Below are 21,044 nucleotides of genomic sequence, written 5' to 3' on the forward strand. Positions count from 1 at the left end.
GCAGCCCCTGTAATATTCCCTAGTCTGGTTCCTTCTGACACCCCCCCCACTCCTCCTTTCCTCCCCTCCGCAACCCCCACCCCCTCCCCCAGCCCTGACACAAGATTGGTATGGAAGCTTGGAATCAATTTGCACTTTGAAATTGATTTTATGGAGACCCCAGAAGAAGCGTGAATAAGAAGCCGGCTTAAGCGGCAATGAGCGAGGGAGGGAGACGAATGCAGGCGAAATGGGGGGCAGGGGGCTGCTTGTTGCAATATAGAGGCCTGGCCTCGTTTCTCTCCCGGAAGATGCCAGGGGCCTTGGCCTTGGTGTCTTGCTTGGCACGGACCAAGGTTTACCATTTAGACATGGTGTATGTCAGGCCTACCAGGTCCCTGCATCCTCCCATCAAGAGCTGGAGGATTGGGGGGGTGGGGTGTCACACAAACCAGCAATAACTGTGCGTATACGTGATGGGAAACAGGGGAGGGAATGACAGATGATAAGGACCAGAAGCAGTTTGTACCAGTGGGCACCAAGGCCAAGTGCCTTGAGAAAGAATGTGAATTGCCCCCAAACATCTCAGCGTTCTCAAAACATCTTGGCAAACTCTGATTGGTGAAATACAGACTGGTCACGGGGGAAGGGAAGGGGATTTTTTTCTGTATTGTTTTCGCAGAAGGGGGAGGGGAATCTTAGATCTAGCCTGATTTTACTACAGCCAACTTCCTTTAGTAAAAGAAACTTTTGCTTCAGTCTCGTGGAGTCAAGGGTCTTTCCTTCCTGAGGGATCCGTTTGGGGCAGGACTGACAGCGTGGCTCTCATCCAGAAGTAACCCAGGCTGAAATCCATTGGGGGATAAAGCTAACAGGCTGGGATTTGCCGTAAAAATAAACCAACCATGGTTAGCAGTGAATAGGCGCAGGCGAGGCTTTTCCCACCCTGCAAATGTGTGCTCCCATCCAATGCTCCCATCCTGGCTTTGATGCCCCAATCCGGTGTTTTTGAGCCACGGTGGGGCAGTGGTATATAAATCTAAGTGCTATATTGCTTTCTTTCTCGCTCCCTCCTTCCTTCCTTTCTTTCCTCCCTCCCTCTTTTCCTTCTCTTTCTTTTCCTTTCCTTTCTTCCTGTTAGAATGCAGTATTGCAGGTTAATTCTGCCCACTGCCAGCAGTTCGATCCTGACCGGTTCAAGGTTGACTCAGCCTTCCATCCTTCTGAGGTCGATAAAATGAGGACCCATATTGCTGGGGGCAAGAGGCTGACTCTGTAAACCGCTTGGAGTGAGCTGGAATAGCCCTATGAAGCTGTATATAAGTCTAAGTGCTATTGCTATTTGTGATTGCTTTTGTAAAATCAGTGTAAAAGCTAGAGAGAGAGAGACAGACAGAGAGAGAGAGAGACAGAGAGAGAGAGAGAGAGAGACAGACACACAGAGAGACAGAGACAGAGAGAGAAATAATAAATCAATAAATAAAAATAGTCTTCTCTTTACTTTGTGCCTATGATTTAAAAAAAACCCCTAGAATAAGAGATTCAGCAAAGATAGTTGGCTAACTTGAGAAATGTATCATCCCCTTTGTTGGCTGGGTTCAGGAATTTTTTAATCGGGATATTTTGGAGGTGAACGGCGATCCTGAAGGGCCCGGGATCCTATCAACCTCCGATTTGGCATCTTGAGAACCATTTTGCTCCCTCAATCTGTCTTTCTCCCTGCGACTGAAGCACAAAGCTCTCTGCGTATGTTCATAAAACTTCGGTGCCGTATTTGCTCATTAGGCCCACCCTGTTGAATGCATTACCCCCCCCTTTGTGCAAAATTCCTGCAATAATGTCCCCCACTCCCCATCTCCAATTTCTCTGTTTCCTCTCTCCGCCGGGTTCCTTTTGTGTGCAATGCAGAATATGATGTCAACCTCCACCTAATCTATTTATTGACGGTTATTTATGATCTGTGGTTGAAATCTCTTACCCAAGCAGGACAGGGGGCATAACGGAGGCCTCCCTCCCATAATTCTGATTTCTTTGGCATCGGGGCTCCCTTGCAAAGAGCGGAGGAGGGGGAGAATTGCTTTAGGTCCAAAAAGGCAAAAACTTCAGGGAAAATTCAAGGTCCTTCCGCTCTGTAAAATTATCCAGGGAGCTGGGTTCGTGTCACAGAAGCCCCCAAAATGAATCACAGCTTTCTCTTTTTTTGCGGTGGTCTTTTTTTTTAAAAAAAAAAATGCTGAATTTGTCATTCTACGGGCGGAGAAAGTACATCGGAAAGCAGAAGGCAGAACGTTTTAGCGTCTTAGCAAAAAATTCAAAACCGGGCACCCCACATTGGCACAAAAGTCTTGCAAAACCTTCGCGAGAAACGAAAGTTGGATAACCAGCTTCCGATTTGTCCATCAATCACTTCGCTTTCTCCCCTACCTGTGCCAATTCTTTAAAAAGATAAAGAAGGAAAACTCGGGGGGGGGGGAAGCCTGCATTTGAGAGAGAGAGAAAGAGAGAGAAAGAGAGAGAGAGAGAAAGAAAGAGAGAGAGAGAGAAAGAGAGAGAAAGAAAGAGAAAGAGAAAGAGAGAGAGAGAAAGAGAAAAAGAGAGAGAAAGAGAGAGAAAGAGAAAGAGAGAGAGATTGATTCTGTCTTTGCAACAGTTTGTTTACTGACAATTCCAAAAAAGTGACTTATACCCTTTTCCCCACTGACGACCCTTTCAGCCTCCTCAGGATTGTGGTCGTAAGTTGAGCACTGCCTGCTGCAATATCTCAATAGGAGGCAGCTGCACCTAACACCCGGGCCTTGAGCTTTAATTGGAGCCCAGGGCCCAGACAACAGCATCAGGGGATGTAGGTCTGTCCGTCCGTCCGTCCCAAAGGTGCTTTTTGCAGGAGGCAACTGGACTTCCTTGTTTTTTTTCTTTTGAAGACGTTTCGCTTCTCATCCAAGAAGCTTCTTCAAGTCTGGGGGAAGGATAGTGGGGGAATAAAAAGATGCTGATGACCAGCTGTCTGCCAGGCGTATCAACCCCTTCCCTTCCCCACCATTCAGTCAGAGCTGAAGAAGCTTCCTGGATGAGAAGCGAAACCTCTTCAAAATAAAATAAAATAAAAACCAGAAAGTCCAGTTGCTCCTGGGAAGAAAAAAAAAAAAGCACCTTTGGGACAAGCATGACCAGGATGGCTGAGAATCTCTACAGTGTGTGTGTGTGTGTGTGTGTCCTTGTTTGTACAAAGACTCCAGACCCACAAACACTTCCCCACAAAAGTGGGGAAAGTTTTGCCTGTGAATTGTGCATTCCAATCAGTTCCCCCTCCCCTCTTTTTTTTTCATTTCCCCAAGCTTTGCCCTCTGAAACTGCTTCCTTCTGCTGACTCATAATTCAGAAGGAAAAAGCAAGCAGATTTGAGATTTGTGCCTGGGCCGGGCACGTTTTAATATCATCGGAGAAACAAATTAAAAAAAGAAGAAAGGATGCACCAGAGACATTGCAAGGGGAAAATATATAAATATATATATATATATATAAAAATGCCTTGCGGGTGATTCAAATAAACTAAAATGCAAAAAGACTGAAAAGAAAAAAAAGATCCTTGTGAAATTAATGCCGAGCTAGTGCAATGCTTCGATGTTAAAACTCTACTAATGCCTCATGTTTAGACTATCAAGAGAATTCAATAATTCAAGTGCTTAACGTTAGCAATTTTGAGAGGTGGGGAAAAGGCTGTTAGAAAAGAACGTTTCTTTCTAGATCGGCTCGCCCGGGGAGGTGATTTCTCTGGCGAGTCGTAGAAAAGGATCTCCTGGTGGTGCCGTTTCCCCACTCGGCTTCTCAATGAGTTCGGGGACAGCACAAGGCTTTTGGGAGCAGCAAGAGACACACACGCAGCCCTTCTCCCATTCTCTCTGTCTCCCAATCCCACCTTAGAGGGAACATGGCTGCCTTCAAAAGCCTTTCACTCAAAGGCAAAGAGAAATCAAACAAACAGTTTGCAGCGGCAGTCAAAAAAAGCCAACGCAATCCTACATTGCATTAACAGAGGGATACAATCAAGATCAAGTGAGGCACTAATACTACTCTATAAAGCCCTAGTAAGACCACACCTAGAGTATTGCTTCCAGTTTTGGTCCCCACACTATAAAAAAGAGGTGGAGACTCTAGAAAGAGTGCAGAGAAGAGCAACCAGGATGATGAGGGGACTGGAGGCTAAAACAGACAATGGACGGTTGCAGGAACTGGGCATGGCTGGTCTAGGGAAGAGAAGGACCAGGGGAGACAGGAGAGCATCTTCCAATATTTGAGGGGCTTCCCCAGAGAAGATGAAGGCGGTCAAGCTATTTTCCAAAGCACCCAAAGGCCAGACAAGGAAGACTGAATGGAAACTGACCAAGGAGAGATTCAACCTGGAAATAAGGAGGAATTTCCCGACAGAGACAGAGGGAGGGAGGGAGAGAGGCCAACTTCCATCAGGATTGCCCTACGAGAAAGACACCATCATTTGCCGACCACTGGAGAGTCCTCCACTTACGACCACAATTGAGTCCAACATTTCTGTAGTTTAAGCGAGACAGTTGTCATGTGAGGTTTGCCCCTGTTGGATGGCCTTTCTTGCCACAGTTGTTAAAGAGAATCCCTGCAGTTGTTTGATTAGTAATTCAGTTGTTAAACTGAAGTCCATCCATCTTAAAGCATGTTGACTGGGGAATTCTGGGAGTTGAAGTCCATCCATCTTAAAGCATGTTGACTGGGGAATTCTGGGAGTTGATGCCCACATACTTAAAGTTACCAAATTTAAGAAACCCTGTGAGGAGATCCCGATCAAAGCCATGCCCTTGGGATTTGAGGAGCAGGAATCTCCCCCAGCCGATTATGCTTCCTTGTAAATATTATTACATCATCATCATCATCATCTTAATATTATTAATACCCCTCATTGGCTTTATCCATCTGGCTGCTTTTCAGAAAGGAGTGGGGTGTTTGGAGGGGGGGAGAATTACAGCCTGGATCCGTAGCTGAAAGGTTCTGGAAGTTAAAAACAATTCTGTCAAAACAGACCAAAATATATATATATATATATAAATTCTCAGGTGTAACAACAACAGTGCTGTTTCTAATGCCAAATGTGTTAAGGCAACTGTGACAAACATGGGAGTGGGGAGAAGCGTTGATGCTTCCCGCTGGGTTTCTATTTCCCTCGGGGGGGGGGGCCTCGGGATATCCCCTCCTCCCCCCTCCGCCCCACTTTCCTTGAAGGCCTGCGGCTCAAGGGGATCCCCCCCCCCCAATTTCCTGATTGGGCTGGGTGGGAATGGAAGCCAAGCACTGGGAAGGCCTCCGTTGGTTGTTGGGGAGTGGGAGGGGGGAAGGGATGGAAAGGGAAGGCGATCCAGTCGGTCTCTCCAGATTCCCTCAGATGGAATCTCTTTTTTGGGATGCTTCTTTCATGTCGGTTTGTCCTGTTACGGATCAGGGACAGGAAATAATCCTGTGGATCTCTTCATTTCTGCAAGGAGCTTCTCGTCTTCCCCAGGCCAGCTCTCGGAAGCAGCTTCCTCCTCTTCCTCCTTCCTCATCTTCTTCCTCTCTCCTCTCTTTTCATCTTCCTCTCCTTTTCTTCCTTTTTTCTCTCCTTCGTTTCCTATTCCTTTTCCTCCATTCCTTCTCCTCCTCCTCTTGTTCTTTCTTCTTTCTTTTTCTTTTTTTATTCTTCTTCATCCTCCTCCTCTTCTTCTTCTTTCTCTCCTCTCCCTTCTCCTCCTCTTCTTCTCTTCCTTACTTCCTTTTTCTTCTTCCTCCTCCTCTTTTTCCTCTCCTCCTCCTCCCTCATCTTCTCTTTCTTCTCTTATTTTCTTTTCTTCTTCTTCCTCCTCCTCCTCCTTCTTCCTCTCCTCCTCCATCTCTTCTTCCTTCCTTCTTTTTCCTCTCCTCCTCCCTCTCCTCCTCCCTTCTTTTTTCTTTCTTTCTTTCTTTCTTTCTTTCTTTCTTTCTTTCTTTCTTTCTTTCCTCTAGTCTTCTTTTTCTTTTTATTCCTCTTTCTTCCCTGCTCTGCCTTCCTGCACTTACAAACCCTAAACCATTTTGCTGTTTGTGCTACACAGCATCACGAAACCTGGCAATAAATTTCAGTGCTCTGTGCAACAAGCTTATAAATTATTTTTCCCCTTTTTCAGCAAGTGCATCCAGTTTACCACCAGGTTTTGTATTCCTCCCCTCACTTTTATGGGCCTCGTAAAATAAAGTAAAAAATAAAAGTGAAATGCATGCATAATAGATGCGTGAGGAAATGGGGACAGACTTCCAGATCTTGGCTCCTTGGCCATCCTGTTAATTTTTTTTTTTTAGGGTCTTGTTCAGAGCCATCAGCTGGGAAGGAGAAGCGTCAGCAGGTGGGCAAGGATGGTGGGATGAAAGGAGAAGGAGAAGAGGGGGAGGGGGAGAGGAGAAGGAGGAAAAGAGGGAGGAGGAGAGGAAAAGAGGGAGAAAGAGAAATAGGAGGAGGGAGAGGGAGAAAGAGGAGAAGAAGGAGAAAGAGAAAAAGAAATAGGAGCGGGAGAGGGAAAAAAGAAGAGAAGAGGGAGGAGAAGAGGGAGAAAAAGAAAGAGGAGCAGAAAACGGAGAGGGAGAAAGAGGAAGAGTAGAAGGAGAAATAAGAGGAGAAGAGGGAGAAGGATTAGGAGGGAGAGGGAGGAGGAGAAAGAGGAAGAGAAGAGGGAGAAGGAGAAATAAGAGGAGAAGAGGGAGAAGGATAGGAGGGAGAGGGAGGAGGAGAAAGAGGAAGAGAAGAGGGAGAAGGAGAAATAAGAGGAGAAGAGGGAGAAAGATTACGGGAGGAGAAATAGAAGGCAAGAAAAAATCAAACCACGCATACCCCCTTCTGCAATCTTGGGGCACTTTGCTTTTCTCTGCCCCCCCTCCCCGGTCAATCCCAACTCTCACCTCCCTTTGCCCCTTTGCTCCAGCCCAACTCCTGGCATTAATGCAGACATGCTCCAACTGTCATGCTCGGTTTCTCATCGCAAAGCACCCTGGGGTTTTTTTGTGCGTGTGTTTTTCTTTTTGCTTGCTCTTCCCTCCTGAAACTGCAAAAAAATGGTTTAAAGTAACCAAAATGCAACCCTCTCAAAGGGTTTTGGGTGCCGGTGGGTATAATCGGGCCGAGCCACGCACAATCTTAATGTCCCGGCACATTGTGTTAAGAGTCTTCCGTGACAAGGGCACCTTTCTCCTTGCAGCCGGATGAGGGGGGCACGCAGGAATTGTGATCCTCAGCAAATCCTTCCCGAAGAATTGGCGAATAATATTTCCAGTTTTGTCACGGGTTAGAGAGAGAGACAGAAAGACAGAGAGAGAGAGAGAAAGAGAGAGAGAGAGAAAGAGAGAGAAAGAAAGAGAGAAAGAGAGAGAGAGAAAGAGAGAGAGAAACACGTAAAGGGGTTTTAAAATAAAATATTCACAGGGCGATGTTCCCCTCTTCACCCAAACGAGGGCAATTTTGATGCGATGGTGGATAAAAAAAGATTCCGGCATTTTTCAGAAAGCAAAAAAATAAATAAAATAAACGCAACATTTCCAGCAGCACCTTGGAGAGCACCAGATGCCCAAAATGCTTTATCCTTTTTACCCTTGAGGGAGCTGACCCCTTCAAGAACACCCTTCAAGATAAGCTCTTGCCCATCATTTCAAAAATAATAAGAAGTATTGTTGCAGTTGATTGTTTGAAAAAACTTTGTTTTTATTGGCCCCCCTAATCTATGATTTGGGTAAGCCACAGGGAGTCAAGGTGAAATGAAATCAATATTCATCGAAATATAAAACATTATTTAAATATGACTTAAACTTGTTTAAATAGAAAGATTTACTGATTTAAACGTCACTTAAACATTGTTTAAATGCTGACATAGAAAGGTTTACTATTCAAATTCTACTTAAACATTGTTTAAATAGAAATATTTACTTAAAGTCCTCAAATGCTCGACTTGCAGGCACAATTGAGCTCAAAATTTCCATTTGCGAAGCAGGGCAGCTGTTAAGTGAGTTTTGCCCACCTTACGACCTTTCTTTGTTACAGTCGTTAAGGCGAACCATGCAGCCGTTAAGCGAATCTGGCTTCTCTCATTGACTTTGCTTGTCAGGAGCTGCCTGGGAAGGTCACAGGTGACAATCAGACGACCGCAACTGACATAAATACGTTTGTTAGGATGCCGAAGAGCCCCGGGGTCAGATTTGAGGTCGAACCCCAATCTGCTCTGCCCCGTTTTCCACGGGAAGCCCTCCAATCGACCCCCTTTTTCTCTTTATAATGGTAGGGGGCTAAGCCAACACGGACGGTCTCCCTACCTCTTTATCGACTCCCCTCGGAAGGCAACTGGTAAAATATTGTTTTATGGATTAGCAGATGGACTGCGAATGAGCTAATAATGGACTTTCCTGATCAATGAGGCTCTGTGATGGCTGGAGAGCAGAGAGCAAATCAGACCAGCAGTTCCACATCAGCTTCCCTTCCTTCCTTCCTTCCCTTCTTCCTTCCTTCCTCTTCTCCTTCCTTTCTTCTTTCCTTGCTTTCCTCCCTTTTTCCTTTCCTTTCCTTCCTTCCCCTTCTTCCTTTCTTCTTTTTCCTTTCCTTCCTTCCCTTCTTCCGTTCCTTCCCTCTTCCTCTCCTTCCTTTCTTCTCTCCTTGTTTTCTTCCTTTTCCTTCCCTTTCTTCCCTTCCCTTCTTCTCTCTTCCTCTCCTTCCTTTCTTCTCCTCCCTTTCCTCCCTTTTTTCTTTCATTCGTTCCTTCCCTTCTTCCCTCTTCTTCCTTTCCTCTCTTCTTCCCTTTTTCCTTCCCTTCCCTTCCTTCCCTTCTTCCCTCTTCCTCTCCTTCCTTTCTTCTCCTCCCTTTCCTCCCTTTTTTCTTTCATTCGTTCCTTCCCTTAGCTGTTTCTCCATTTGTGCATCACCTGATTATTGCAATATTATGATTGCTATTATTTTGACGATGTGTGCATTTGTGTTTTTTTTTTTCTTCTCATTCCTTTCACAGTGGACGGATGCATCCACCGTGCCGCGGGACCTTTGCTGAAAGAGGAATGCCGGAGCCTGAACGGTTGCGAGACCGGGAAAGCGAAGATCTCCTGTGGGTACCGTCTCCCAGCTAGATGTGAGTAAAAGCAGCTTGCCAGCTGAAGGGACGAGTAGCCGAGTGTAGAACAAGAAGCAGTGGGTGGAAACTAATCAAGGAGAGAAGCAACTTAGAACTAAGGAGAAAGTTCTTGATAGTGAGAACCAGTGGAACTGCTTGCCACCAGAAGTTGTGAATGCCCCAACACTGGAAGTCTTTAAGAAGATGTGGGATAGCCATTTGTCTGAAATGATGTAGTGTTTCCTGCCTAGGCAGGGGGTTGGACTAGAAGACCTCCAAGGTCCCTTCCAACTCTGCTATTGTATATTGCATAGATCCGTTCAAGGAGGGAATCAAGAAACGGTAAGGTTTAACCTTGAAAACAGCGGCTACAATTTTTTTTTTTTAACTCTTGAACTCAGGACCCTGAATCAGGGCTCTGTATCAGAGGAGGGCAAATCCTGGCTAAAAGTTCAGAACTGGCTAACTCTGACAGGTGTTTGACATCGTAAACCAGGCTTTCGGATATTGTTTCTCAACCCCAGGCGTCTTTAAGATGGGTGAACTTCAACTCCCAGAATTCCCCCGTCAGCAATCTTTTCCTCCTCCCAGAATTCCCCAGTCAGCAATCTTTCCCTCCTCCCACCATTAGGCAACCGAGGGCTGGGGCATCTAAGGCTATTTTGCAGCGTCCCACCGTCATGTGACCACATTTTAGCAAAAAAAAAAAGGTATTTATTTCCACTTTTAGGCAAAAACAGCCCCCATCGCGAACAGGTGACTTGCTTAACAGCTGTGGCATTCACTTAACGGACTACGGACCGTCTCCAAAGAGATGTTATGAAACCGGCTACTCGATGACCTGTTTTATAACCATCATGGCTTACTGGGCAGGGTCCATTACGGTCATAAGTCGAGGACTTCCTGTAGCTCTTAGGCAGTTCGACTGCAAAGAGAATCAGATGAAAGCTCAGTACGGCACTCTGACCACTGCGCCACCGTAGCTCATTGTGGCTTAATGGCTGTTTGCGGCATCTTTACCATCACAAGGACTTCGCTTTAAACCATTTTTGCCGGGGGGGGGGGGCAGTATTTATTTCCAGTTTTCAGCCAACACGGCCCATAGGGAACCCTGCATCCCCTTAACAACAGATACAAACAAACGTTCATGAAATTGGGTTGGTTCAGATGGGCGCCTCGTTTTATGACCATGATGGGCAAGTTCCATTATGGGCATAAGTTGAGGACTCCTTGTGCACGGGAGGATAGCTTCTCCTAGCTGAAAGGCCCTCCCCTCTGAAACAAACTAGCCGTCAGATTTGGCCCCGTGTCCTCCTTTCTGTAGTTGGGAGTTAAAATAACTCCAAAATATTGGAGGTAAAATATTGTCGTGACTCTGGCGAATTGTAAAGTGATCCAAACAAAAGCCCCCTCCCCATGTGGGATGGTACCTGGGGTGCATGCCAGGGTGGGGGCAAAGGAATTAAAAAAAGAAAAAAGGCGAAGGGAATCTTTCCGCCTCCACCGTCCCCTTTGCGGAGAGCAGGGGGGGAAATTGGCCTCCTCCGTGTTCGAAGTCCTTTGCTTAATTCTTAATAAAAAGGAATTAAGCAAATGAGGCGGATGCGTATTAATCAGAGGCTCGTAAACACAGCGCGGAGTTCATCAGCGGCAAAGTGAGCGAGGGAGGGCATCTTTGTTGGGGAAACAAGGAATCTGGCTGGGCGGCCTTGTAGACGGATGTTGCTGTTGTTAGTTGCGAAGTTGTGTCCGATCCATCGAGACCCCATGGACGACATTCCTCCAGGCCATCCTGTCCTCTCCCATCCCCTGGAGTCCATTTAAGCTCAGGCTGACTGCTTTGGTGACTCCATCCAGCCACCTCCTTCTCTGCCGTCCCCTTCTTCTTCTTTTGCCCTCCATCGTTCCCAGCATGAGGCTCTTCTCCAGGGAGTCCTTCTTCCTTCTCATCAGGTGGCCAAAGTCTTTGAGTTTCCTCTTCAGGATCCGGCCTTCTAAAGAGCAGCCAGGGTGGATCTCCTCTAGGACTGACCGGTTGGATGGCCTTGCAGTCCAAGGGACTCAATGCAGGAGTCTCCTCCTCCAGCACCAGAGTTCAAAGGCCTCCATTCTTTGGCCCTCAGCCTTTCTTAGATGGATGAGCCATAGGAAAAAAGATCGGCTTTTGGGTGTGTCATGTTTTGCCAACTGACCGGATGCTCTTCTAGCCAAAGCCAGCCACAAAGTGTCTCCGGACAGGCCTTTCCGGACTCCACGGCAACCTCAAATGGGATAGGGGGGCTTCAGGGATCATCTAGGCCATCCCTTTGCTCAGAGCAGAGTCACGCTGGGATTTTTCTGGGTTAGAAAATTTACCCAAGCAGCCCAAAATGTTTGGAAATGTGGAACCTCGAAGATTTCTGCCAACTTAGCAGTTCGAAAGCAAGTAAAAAATGCAAGTAGAAAAATAGGAACCACCTTTGGTGGGAAGGGAACAGCGTCCTGTGCGCCTTTGGTGTTGAGTCCTGCCGGCCACATGACAACGGAGACATCTTCAGACAGCGCTGGCTCTTCGGCTTTGAAACGGGGATGAGCACCCTAGAGCCAGGAACGACCAACACGACTGAAGCTGTTAAACTGTTCCGAGGCTGCACTTTTTTAGAGAAATAATAATAATAATAAAAAGTACAGAAGGAAAATGACGTTGCTAGAAAGAGCTGTAACACCCCCACCCCAAATGCCAGAGGGGAAGGTCCTGCCTCCGTTTGCATTCGCAAATCCCGCTCAAACCTTTCCTGCCCTCCTCCAGCCAAAAACGGGGGACCCGATGCCATCTCAATGGGAAGGAAGGCCCCCTGCCAAGCTTCAGCTCTCTAAAACGGGCACAGGAAGCCCAATCTTGCCAGGGAGGACCTGCCTGCCCCCTGCCCACCCACCCCCAGCCAAGGTCCTTCTCTGCCTTCCCCCCCACCCCCTCGGTGGCAGCTCCACGCCGGCCTCTCTGGCGGCCTCCGCATTCCAGGCACGTCGCGGAAGGTGCTTAACATGCAACGGAGGCAGGAACTGTTTCCTCTGGCAGCAGCTACGAGTCACCCTGCCCACCCTTGCCTTGCCAGGGAGAGAGAGAAATGGGGGGGGGGGGCTGAAGGAGAAGACAAGAGGAAGGGGGGGCGATATGGGGAACTGAGCACCTGTCTTTCCCAATGGACATCTCTTCTGGCAAGGAGGATGGGTGGGCAGCAGCCAAAGGGGACACACACACCCCGAGACCCTCTCTTTGCCCTTTAAGATTGGGGGGTACTTGACAGGTACAGCAGGAGCCTTGGTGAGTGGGTGGGGGGGATGGCCTGGTTCCCCACCCCTCCCCTTGGGCAATTTTGCTTTACAGGTGAGACGATGGAGGCAGAGATGCTATGCCACACCTGTCGGAAGCCACGCCCCAAGTGGGAGGAACCCACGCCCCCTGGGGAGGGGGATTCTGGGTGGGGAAGGAGCTACCTGGCTTCCCTTGAGCCTGAAGTGCCCCCCTTGGTTCCCACCAGCTCCCCAAACTGACCCCCACCACGGCTAAAATCATGGTTATGCCAAGAGATCATCATAGCTTAAGCAAATCGTGGTTTGCCACCGGGTGGGAACCGGGCTGGGAGGCAGGGCTGGTGGGGGGGGGGCTTTGGGGGGGGCTCTCTCTCTCGCCTCTCAGCTTCCTTGCCCACCTCCCTGCCTTGTAATTGAATTTCACGCCAGGCTGCCTACCTTCTGCCCCCCCCCCTCCAACTGTTTCGGCTGCTAATTTCTTTCCTTCTTTCTTTTTTTCCCTTCTGTCTCTTTCAACAAGAGTGAAGGTTTATTTTTCCTTTCTTCTCCCCCCACAACCTCCCTTCCAGCAGACACAGCAATCCATGAGGTTAAATCGATTCCCTTGCAAATAACCGACTAACAAGGCAGATATTTTTTTTTCTAATTTGGATTCCCCCCCCCCTTAAAAAACACCCGTTTCTTTGAGCAAACATCAGACTCCGCCTGCCAGTGTCCTTCTGAAGCCTTCCCTGCCCCAAAGGCCTTACTTTTTCCAATACAGAACCATCACAGCCCCCCCCCCCGCCCCCCGCCCGTCCCTCGTTTCAATCCTCCCATCACAAAAGAGCTGCAGGCCCAAACTTTTTGAGCGTGGCTTTTTTTTTTTTTTTTGCAAGCACACCACCGAAGCTGACACCTGCCACTCTCCCTTTTCAAAAGTTGGTGCTTGGTGGGAATTCAACCCACGTGGTTTCTTTGAGGGTTTGGGCGAATCCAGCAGGTGGGCTAAATCTATTTATCCATCACAATGGCTGGATTTACGCACTTACCTGGCCTTGTCGCAATCAGCAAGTCAAATCCAGAGGCTTCAAGAGTTTATAAATTAGTTTTTTTTATGGCTTGGAGTGTTAACACATTTATGTGCGTTTATTAATGCACCGGGGTTTGACAAACTGAGCCACCAAACAGGCTAGGTAAAGGTTCCCCTGGCACATGTGTGCTAGTCGTTCCCGACTCTAGGGGGCAGTGCTCATCTCCGTTTGAAAGAGCCAGCTGAAGACGTCTCCGTGGTCATGTGGTCGGCATGACTCAACGTCAAAGGCGCATGGAACGCTGTTCCCTTCCCACCAAAGGTGGTTCCTATTTTTCTACTTGCATTTTTACCTGCTTTCAAACTGCTAGGTTGGCAGAAGCTGGGACAAGTCACGGGAGCTCACTCCATTACGCGGCGCTAGGGATTCGAACTGCCCAGTTGCCGACCTTTCTGATCGACAAGCTCAGCATCTTAGCCCCTGAGCCACTGCGTCCAAGTTCTTGGCAATTCTGCAGGATCCGTGGCAATTCCCGGTGGCTCGACCTGGCTGGCTCTGCTTACCCCCACAAAGCTTTTGCCCCCGGGGCTTCAGGAAAAGTTGGTGGCCTGGTTCCCTTTTACCACTAACGTTTTCCTGTAAATCCCCCCCCCCCCGCATGACATGGCCAAAGTAAGTTAGATGTGGTTTTGTCATTTATTTTGCCTTCCAGTGTTAGGCACGCCAAGGCTTTGCTGTCCAGCACCAACACTCAATGTTTTTTCTCCCAAACCGAGGTTAGGATGCCCCCCACCGCCTCTCAGGTGGGGCAAGGGTGCCTGGAGCTGCGTCTTCCCCTTCTTCCCCTGGGCAAGGGCTTCTCCCGCCCCCATTCAGCCACCCCTGGCTCGGGAGATGGGCAATCACATCAGTGTGCAAACACCGGGCAGCAACTGAGCAGAGGGGTCCGGCTGCTCGGGCAGACACCTGGAGGGGGCCGACCTTCCTGCCCCTTCCCTGATTAGGCCTGGAGGGCATCAGCCTGGCTCCCCACAGCAAAGGCAGGACATGGGCACGAAGCCCCAGCTGCTTCCCTCCCTCCCAGGAAAGGCATTGGTAGCTCAACAGCACCCCCTGGTGGCCCCAGCCGGCCTTCGCACCCTGAGCTTTATCAGCAACCTCTTAGGAGGCAACAAGTAAGGCAGTCAAGTCGGTCTCTCTTCCCCCACCCCCTGCAGGTTGCCTTGTTAACCACCTTCGCCATTTGCAAAGCTGCCTTCGCCTGGGCTCTTTGCTGGGCTACTCTGGGGTCTCTGAAGGGGAGGAATATGCCAATAAGAGGGTTTATATCTATCAATATCTATCTATCTATCTATCATCTATCTATCTATCATCTATCTATCTATCTATCTATCTATCTATCTGTGTCTATCTTATCTATCATCTATCTATCTCTAGCTATCATCTACAGTATCTACATCTCTATGTCTATCTTTATCTATCTATCAGATAGATGAGTGATGATTGATAGACAGAGATGTAGATAAAAGAATCTTCTATCTACATCTCTGTCTATCATTTCTCTTTTATCTATCATCTATCTTAAATCTATCATCTTTATCTTTATCTTATGTATCATCTCTCTCTCTCTCTCTCTCTCTCATCTTTTATTATCATCTCTTTATTTTATCTATCATCTCTCTTATCCATCTATCCATCCATCCATATCTTTACATCTCTCTCTATCCCCTTATCTATATCGTCTCCTTATCTATGTTATCTATCATCTTTATCTTTATCTTATGTATCATCTATGAATCTCTATCTCTTTATATTTCATCTATCTTACTATCATCTAGCTCTTTATCTTATCTATCATATCTCTATCTCTATCTCTTACCTATCATCTAACTATATTATCTATTTTCTCCCTCTCTTATCTATCTCTTTATCTATCATCTATCTCCTATCTATTTATCTGCCTGCCTGCCTATCATCTATCTAATTCTATCCAATGTATATATATTTGCAGATGCTTTCTTAAGCATCTTGCACCAAGAAAGGGGAAGACAATAACTCTTCCTTCCCATGTACAAGATGCGTGAGACATGCATGGCCGAAGCTGACACTGCCAGCTTTCAAACCGTTTATAACAGATTGAGAGAAAGCTTTGCTTTCTTTTTTCCTTCCTAAAATCTATTTAATACAAAGGAACATTCTTTGGGCTTTTTTTTTTTTTTTGTTTTGGTCCTCGGGGGCTCAAGCTACAGAGAGAAAGGGATTGCAGCTTCCAATCAGAAAAGGGAGTTTCCAGAAACTCTTGGGGGGGGAAAGAAAAAAAGAATGAAGCAAAACTTGGAAAAAGGATGGCCGGGGACAAGCCAAGTTTGTAACGATCGGTTCCTTGTTAAGGTTCCTATCTCGCCATGCCAAAGGCGCCCAAAGGGAACGACAAGTCATTCCGAGGCTGGATTTGCTTGCGGGTGTAAACTTCATTTTCACAAAAAGGATACAGCCGCTTGGATAAGTGAGTGGCTAAGTGCAGGCCGGATGAAAGCGAAGTGGAACGGGTCCAAGAACGGCTGCATTAAAGCAGGATGAATGGTTGTGGATTAGGGAGGGGGAAACACACACACACCCTCATAGGATACGGAGCAAATTATTTTAAAGCTCTCATTTGCTAATTTGTAAAAGTATTTGAAAGATACCACAAAGTCAGTTTGGCTCTGCTCCATGAGAGGGGGCGGGGGAGAGTCTGTGCTTCTCTCTCACTCAGATCTGTGAGCAACTTAGGGAGGGGGGCTGCTTCTAGCAACACCCCACTTTTGCCTTCCAGTTGTGATTCACACCGTGGGGCCCATCGCCCAGGGGGAGCCCAGTTCCTCCCAGCAGACCCAACTCGTCGACTGCTACAAGAACAGCTTGAAACTTGCACTGGAGAACAAGCTGCAGACAGTGGTGAGTAGATCAAACAGGGCCCTGAGAGCCTAATGGATCACCTTGTGGTGCCCCCCCCACCTCCCTTCAGCAGCACTCACCAACACCGCTCGTCCCTCGAGCTGGAGGCAATGGGAGCTGGCGTCTGTAACGCGTGGAGGTCGTGAGGATGTCTGTCTCATTGAACGCTACTTAGAAATGGAGGAATCAGATCAGCGTTTCTCGATCTTGGCTACATTGAAGAGAGCTGGACTTCAACCCCCAGAATTCCCCAGCCAGCAGGGGCTTCTGGGAGTTGAACTCCACACAGTAGCAAAACACGGATCTAATTCATCCATTTCTTAAGTATTGCTAAGGAGCTTTTCTGACCGTGAGAGCAATCCACCCATGGAACAGAAGCTGCCTTCTGAAGTTGTGGGAACTTCGTCCCTGGAAGCTTTCAAGAAGAGACTGGAGTGTCCTCTTGTCAGAAACAGTGTAGGGTCTCCTGCTTGGACATTGGGTTGGACTAGATGACCTACAAGGTCCCTTCCAGCTCTGCTTACCTTGGGAGGTAAGCAGCCAATTTCATTTGTTCCCAGTCCCATTGATCTCCTGCTCTATTCAGGTCCGTGGCAGAAACGCAATAAAATTCACTGGCTAAAACAATCGTCTCCAACTCGAGCGGTCTTTGGGGGGGAGGGGAGAGACCAGCGGGAAGGGAAAGGATGTGGGCTCTCCTGCTAACTGTCCAATTGGGGTTTGTACAGAATGAAAGGCCTGAGACATCAGTCCCAGCACGCAAGCCAGGAATGCTCCCAAGTCTTTCCAGATGAGCAGCTGTTAACTATCAGTCCATCTGGCACTGTTGATGGATGGCAGGAGATCCAGGGGTCTTTAGCAAAGGTTTGAGAAGGCCCTGCTTTGCCCCCTTCAGGGGCCCCGACTTATGACCTACGAGACCCTAATCCATACCTGTACTCAAATTGTTTTTGCTTTGCACAGCTCGCCTTCAGGAAGTGAGGGGAACCGAATGTCATCTCGCAAAGTCTCCCTGGCCTGCTCTCGAGTTGTCATAGGAAAGGGGGCGGGGGCGGGGAAACGATTACGATTGGGGCCGTAAATTACATGGGGTCAGAGCTGGCTTCACTTGGGTACCTGCCGACACGGAGCTCCTAATAAAGGACTGGATTTCATTTGAAGCTCGCCTCGAGGCTCATGATTTAACACTGACACGGATGCTGTAGCCCAACGCATTTGCAGAATAACAGAGCTGGAAGGGACCTTTGGAGGTCTTCTAGTCCAGCCCCCTGCTCGAGCAGGAGACCCTGAGGAAAACGCCATCCAAAACGTGGGGGGGGGAGGGGGGGAGATTACAAGGGAAGGACAGAAGAATTTACATTTTACAGCTGATCGAGACCAACTCAACTTCACTGCGATTTCTGATTTGAAGATTTCTGGGTACGTTATCTATCTATTGTCCCTCCTGCACAAGACCTACTTTATCCGCCTTTGGAAATTGATACTTCCCAAGATCCAAAAAAAAAAAAGGGGATTTACTCCTTTTCTCACCTTTGTACGCGAGAGAAAAGTTTTAGCCAAAGTCTGGGATCATTCCGTATTCGAGGGAAGCTCCGTCCTTAACCTTCTCCTTCTTATTTCTCTCTGCCCACAGGCCTTTCCCTGCATTTCCACCGGGGTCTTTGGTAAGTACCAAGGCAGGGAAGAGAGAGAGGCAGGCAGGGTTAACCTCCCCAGATATTCAGCAAACTTCCCATGTTCTCCACAGGCTACCCCAATGACGCTGCGGCGGAGGCTGTTCTCAACACGTTACACAATTGGCTAGAAGACAACAAGGACAAGGTATGGTTGATCTGGCAAAACCAGCAGTTTGGCTCTGCCTGGGGTCTCCTTTCTTCACCAAACACACAATATCCAGTTTTGCATCCAGTTTTGGTCGCTGCGTTGTATAAAAGATGTGGAAACTCTAGAAAGAGTGCAGAGAAGAGCAACCAAGAGGATTAGGGGACTGGAGGCTAAAACATATGAAGAACGGTTGCAGGAACTGGGTATGTTTAGCTTAAGAGAAAGAAGGACTAGGGGAGACATGGTAGCAGTCTTCCAATATCTCAGGGGTTGCCCCAAAGAAGAGAGAGTCAAGCTATTCTCCTAGGCACCTGAGGGTAGGACAAGAAGCAATGGGTGGAAACTAATCAAGGAGAGACGCAACTTAGAACTAAGGAGAAACTTCCTGACAGTTAGAACAATTAACCAGTGGAACAGAAGTTGCCTCCAGAAATGTGAATGCTCCAACACTGGAAGTCTTTAAGAAGATGTTGGATAGCCATTTGTCTGAAGTGGTGTAGGGTTTCTTGCCTAAGCAGGAGGTTGGACTAGACGACCTCCAAGGTTCCTTCCAACTCTCTATTTGCGTGTCAGCCAATTGCTGGTCTTTGCAGGGAGGGCATTGTGTACTAACTATAGGATGGGGGGGAAATTGATTCTTTTAAAGGGATTAGTAAACCCATGCAAAACCCTATCACAGAGTTTGGGGTAGTCCTTTAGATAAACAGAAACAGTCCTCCACTTATAATCCATTTGTTTAGTGACAAACATAAAGCATCAGTGAAAAACATGATTTACCTATGTTAGAAATCCCTTCAACTATAGTATCTTTACACGTGGATTGGAGCCAGTTGCAAACAATGCCTAACACCCCCCCCCCTTTTGAAAACGTCATCCTGAAACCAACTTCCTTCTCCTGCTAATCATGGTTGTATCTTGGCCAGGTTGAGCGACTTATCATCTGTGTTTTCCTGGAAAAGGACGATGAAATTTATAAGGAGAAACTGCCGAAGTTTTTTCCTATCGGTAAGTTACTGGTTGGGGGCCCCCCGTCTAGGGGCAGCGTTTTCCAACCTGGGCAACTTTTAAGACACGTGGACTTCCAATTCCCAGAATTCCCCAGTCAGCATAGCTGACTGAGGCTTCCTGAGAGCATGAGGCCAACTCCTTGTTGTCCCGACAAAAACCCCTTTTATTAATTGACTGTGGATTCTGCTCCTTCACATCCAGCAAAGTCTTTCGAGGGAGGATTTACGGTCACAGACCTTATCTGGCTTGGAGAGATGCCAGGCCGATCTCTGCAAAACTTGGCCAGGAGTCTCAGAGAGTCAGGAACCAATTAAGCGAACTAATTTTCTCCTGCAAACTCCACTCCCCTTTCGCTCCTCTTTTATTTCCTCTGGGAGGGGCCATTCATTGTCCACCTGTGGCTTTACTCCCAAGTCCACCCCTGTCTTTAGCTCTTCCCTTCGTCTGGCAACTCTGCGCATGCGCACACTGGGAACAGGCTCCAGCTGTTCTTCTGCCCCACTGATGTCTGACTCCAAAGGCAGCTGAGAACTGTCAGAGGGCCCTGGTCCCATCTCTGCCTGCGACACAGAGCCCTCCTCAGAGACACAACAGTTGGGGAATTCTGGGAGTTGAAGTCCATGCGTCTTAAAGTTGCCTGGGTTGAGAAAGTTATTTATCTGGGTGGCGAAAGGACAATCAGTCTTTCTGGGAACTTTCCTCTCCCTCCTCTCATTTCCAGCCTGATCCCACACTTCCCATGCTCCGAAGGCGGTAAGCATTTCCCAGCATGGTGTGCAAAAGTGCAATCCTGGGAAAGGCATGTTTGTGATTTGGCCCTAACAGCTTCTTAGCCTGGTTTTTCCTCTCACTAAAACCCGGGTTTCCTCTGCTCCAAGTTGGGAAGAGATACTACAGAAGGCCCCCACAAAAGGGATCTCCTGGCCTGCACAGGTAGCCCTCGGATCTTATTCGTTTAGTGGCCCTTTTTCCCTGGGAAAAAGGGAGTTACCATTGGTCCTCACACTTATGACCATCGCAGCATCCCTATGGTGATGCGAGCAAAATTCGGATGCTTACAACCGGTCTGTATTTATAACGGTTGCAGCATAGGAGTCTCAGACACTTGGCAATTGGTTCGTATTTATGACGGTTGCGGCATCCGGGGTCATTGTGATCCCCCCCCCCTTTTGTGACCTTATGACTAGTAAAGTCAGTGGAGGAAGCCAGATCCGCTTAACAACGGCATGATTTAACGGCTGCAGTGATTTCCTTAACATGGCAAAAAAAGCAGCGTTTGTAAAATCGGACACGGCTTGTTTAACGACCGCCTGGCTTAGCAACGGGCATGCTAGGCCCAATTGTGGTTGTAAGTCAAGACCATACCAAGTCATACAAAAGACCTGTATGTCTGTTCTCCTTTTATTCACAACCAGGGAGGGGGAAATTCCACGGGAGGAGAATAAAACTCCCGAACAGTTTCCGGAGACCGTTTTGGCATCTTCTGGTTTTATGAAAGAGGCGCAATGTTTTAAGCCTTCCTGGCAGGGGTGAAATCCACTTACATTTGCCACTGGTTCAGGAACAATGTGAGCATGCGCAGAGCGTCAAAAGGACGTCTGGGCAGAGACTGCTAGCAAGAGTGCATGGGGAGCAAACTGATAGCATTTCACCCCTGCTTTCTGGGTTTAATTCTCCTCACTTCTCATAAGAATGCAGAATTTTCCCCCTGCTACTTTCACCCTTCACACCGCTGTACAACGAAGCCACCAAGCCAGGCTGTTAGATCCAGAAGGACTCAGCCCCCTCCCTTCCCCACCCCCCTACCCCCAGGGGCAGGAAGGGTTAAAAGAACGGCAAGGAACAGGGAGGGGCAAAGAACAGGAATGAATGA

At 47.9% G+C, this 21,044-nt stretch overlaps 1 protein-coding gene across 3 annotated transcripts in view; it reads left to right on the forward strand.

The window, feature by feature from the left end:
- MACROD1 (mono-ADP ribosylhydrolase 1) overlaps nucleotides 1-21,044 on the forward strand; it is a 182,682-nt gene that overhangs the window by 160,544 nt on the left and 1,094 nt on the right. For 2 of the 3 annotated variants that reach the window (XM_081968252.1, XM_081968250.1), the window contains 5 exons: nucleotides 8,997-9,113; nucleotides 16,218-16,339; nucleotides 17,973-18,003; nucleotides 18,087-18,160; nucleotides 19,087-19,168. In XM_081968252.1, the coding sequence (XP_081824378.1) occupies nucleotides 8,997-9,113; nucleotides 16,218-16,339; nucleotides 17,973-18,003; nucleotides 18,087-18,160; nucleotides 19,087-19,168 (426 nt within the window). Of the gene's footprint in view, nucleotides 1-8,996; nucleotides 9,114-16,217; nucleotides 16,340-17,972; nucleotides 18,004-18,086; nucleotides 18,161-19,086; nucleotides 19,169-19,892; nucleotides 19,925-21,044 lie in introns of all 3 variants that reach the window. The other variant, XM_081968251.1, reaches the window with a different exon arrangement.

The sequence above is a fragment of the Natrix helvetica genome (assembly GCF_964273705.1).
Source record: "Natrix helvetica genome assembly, chromosome: 16".
Lineage (NCBI taxonomy): Eukaryota > Metazoa > Chordata > Lepidosauria > Squamata > Natricidae > Natrix > Natrix helvetica.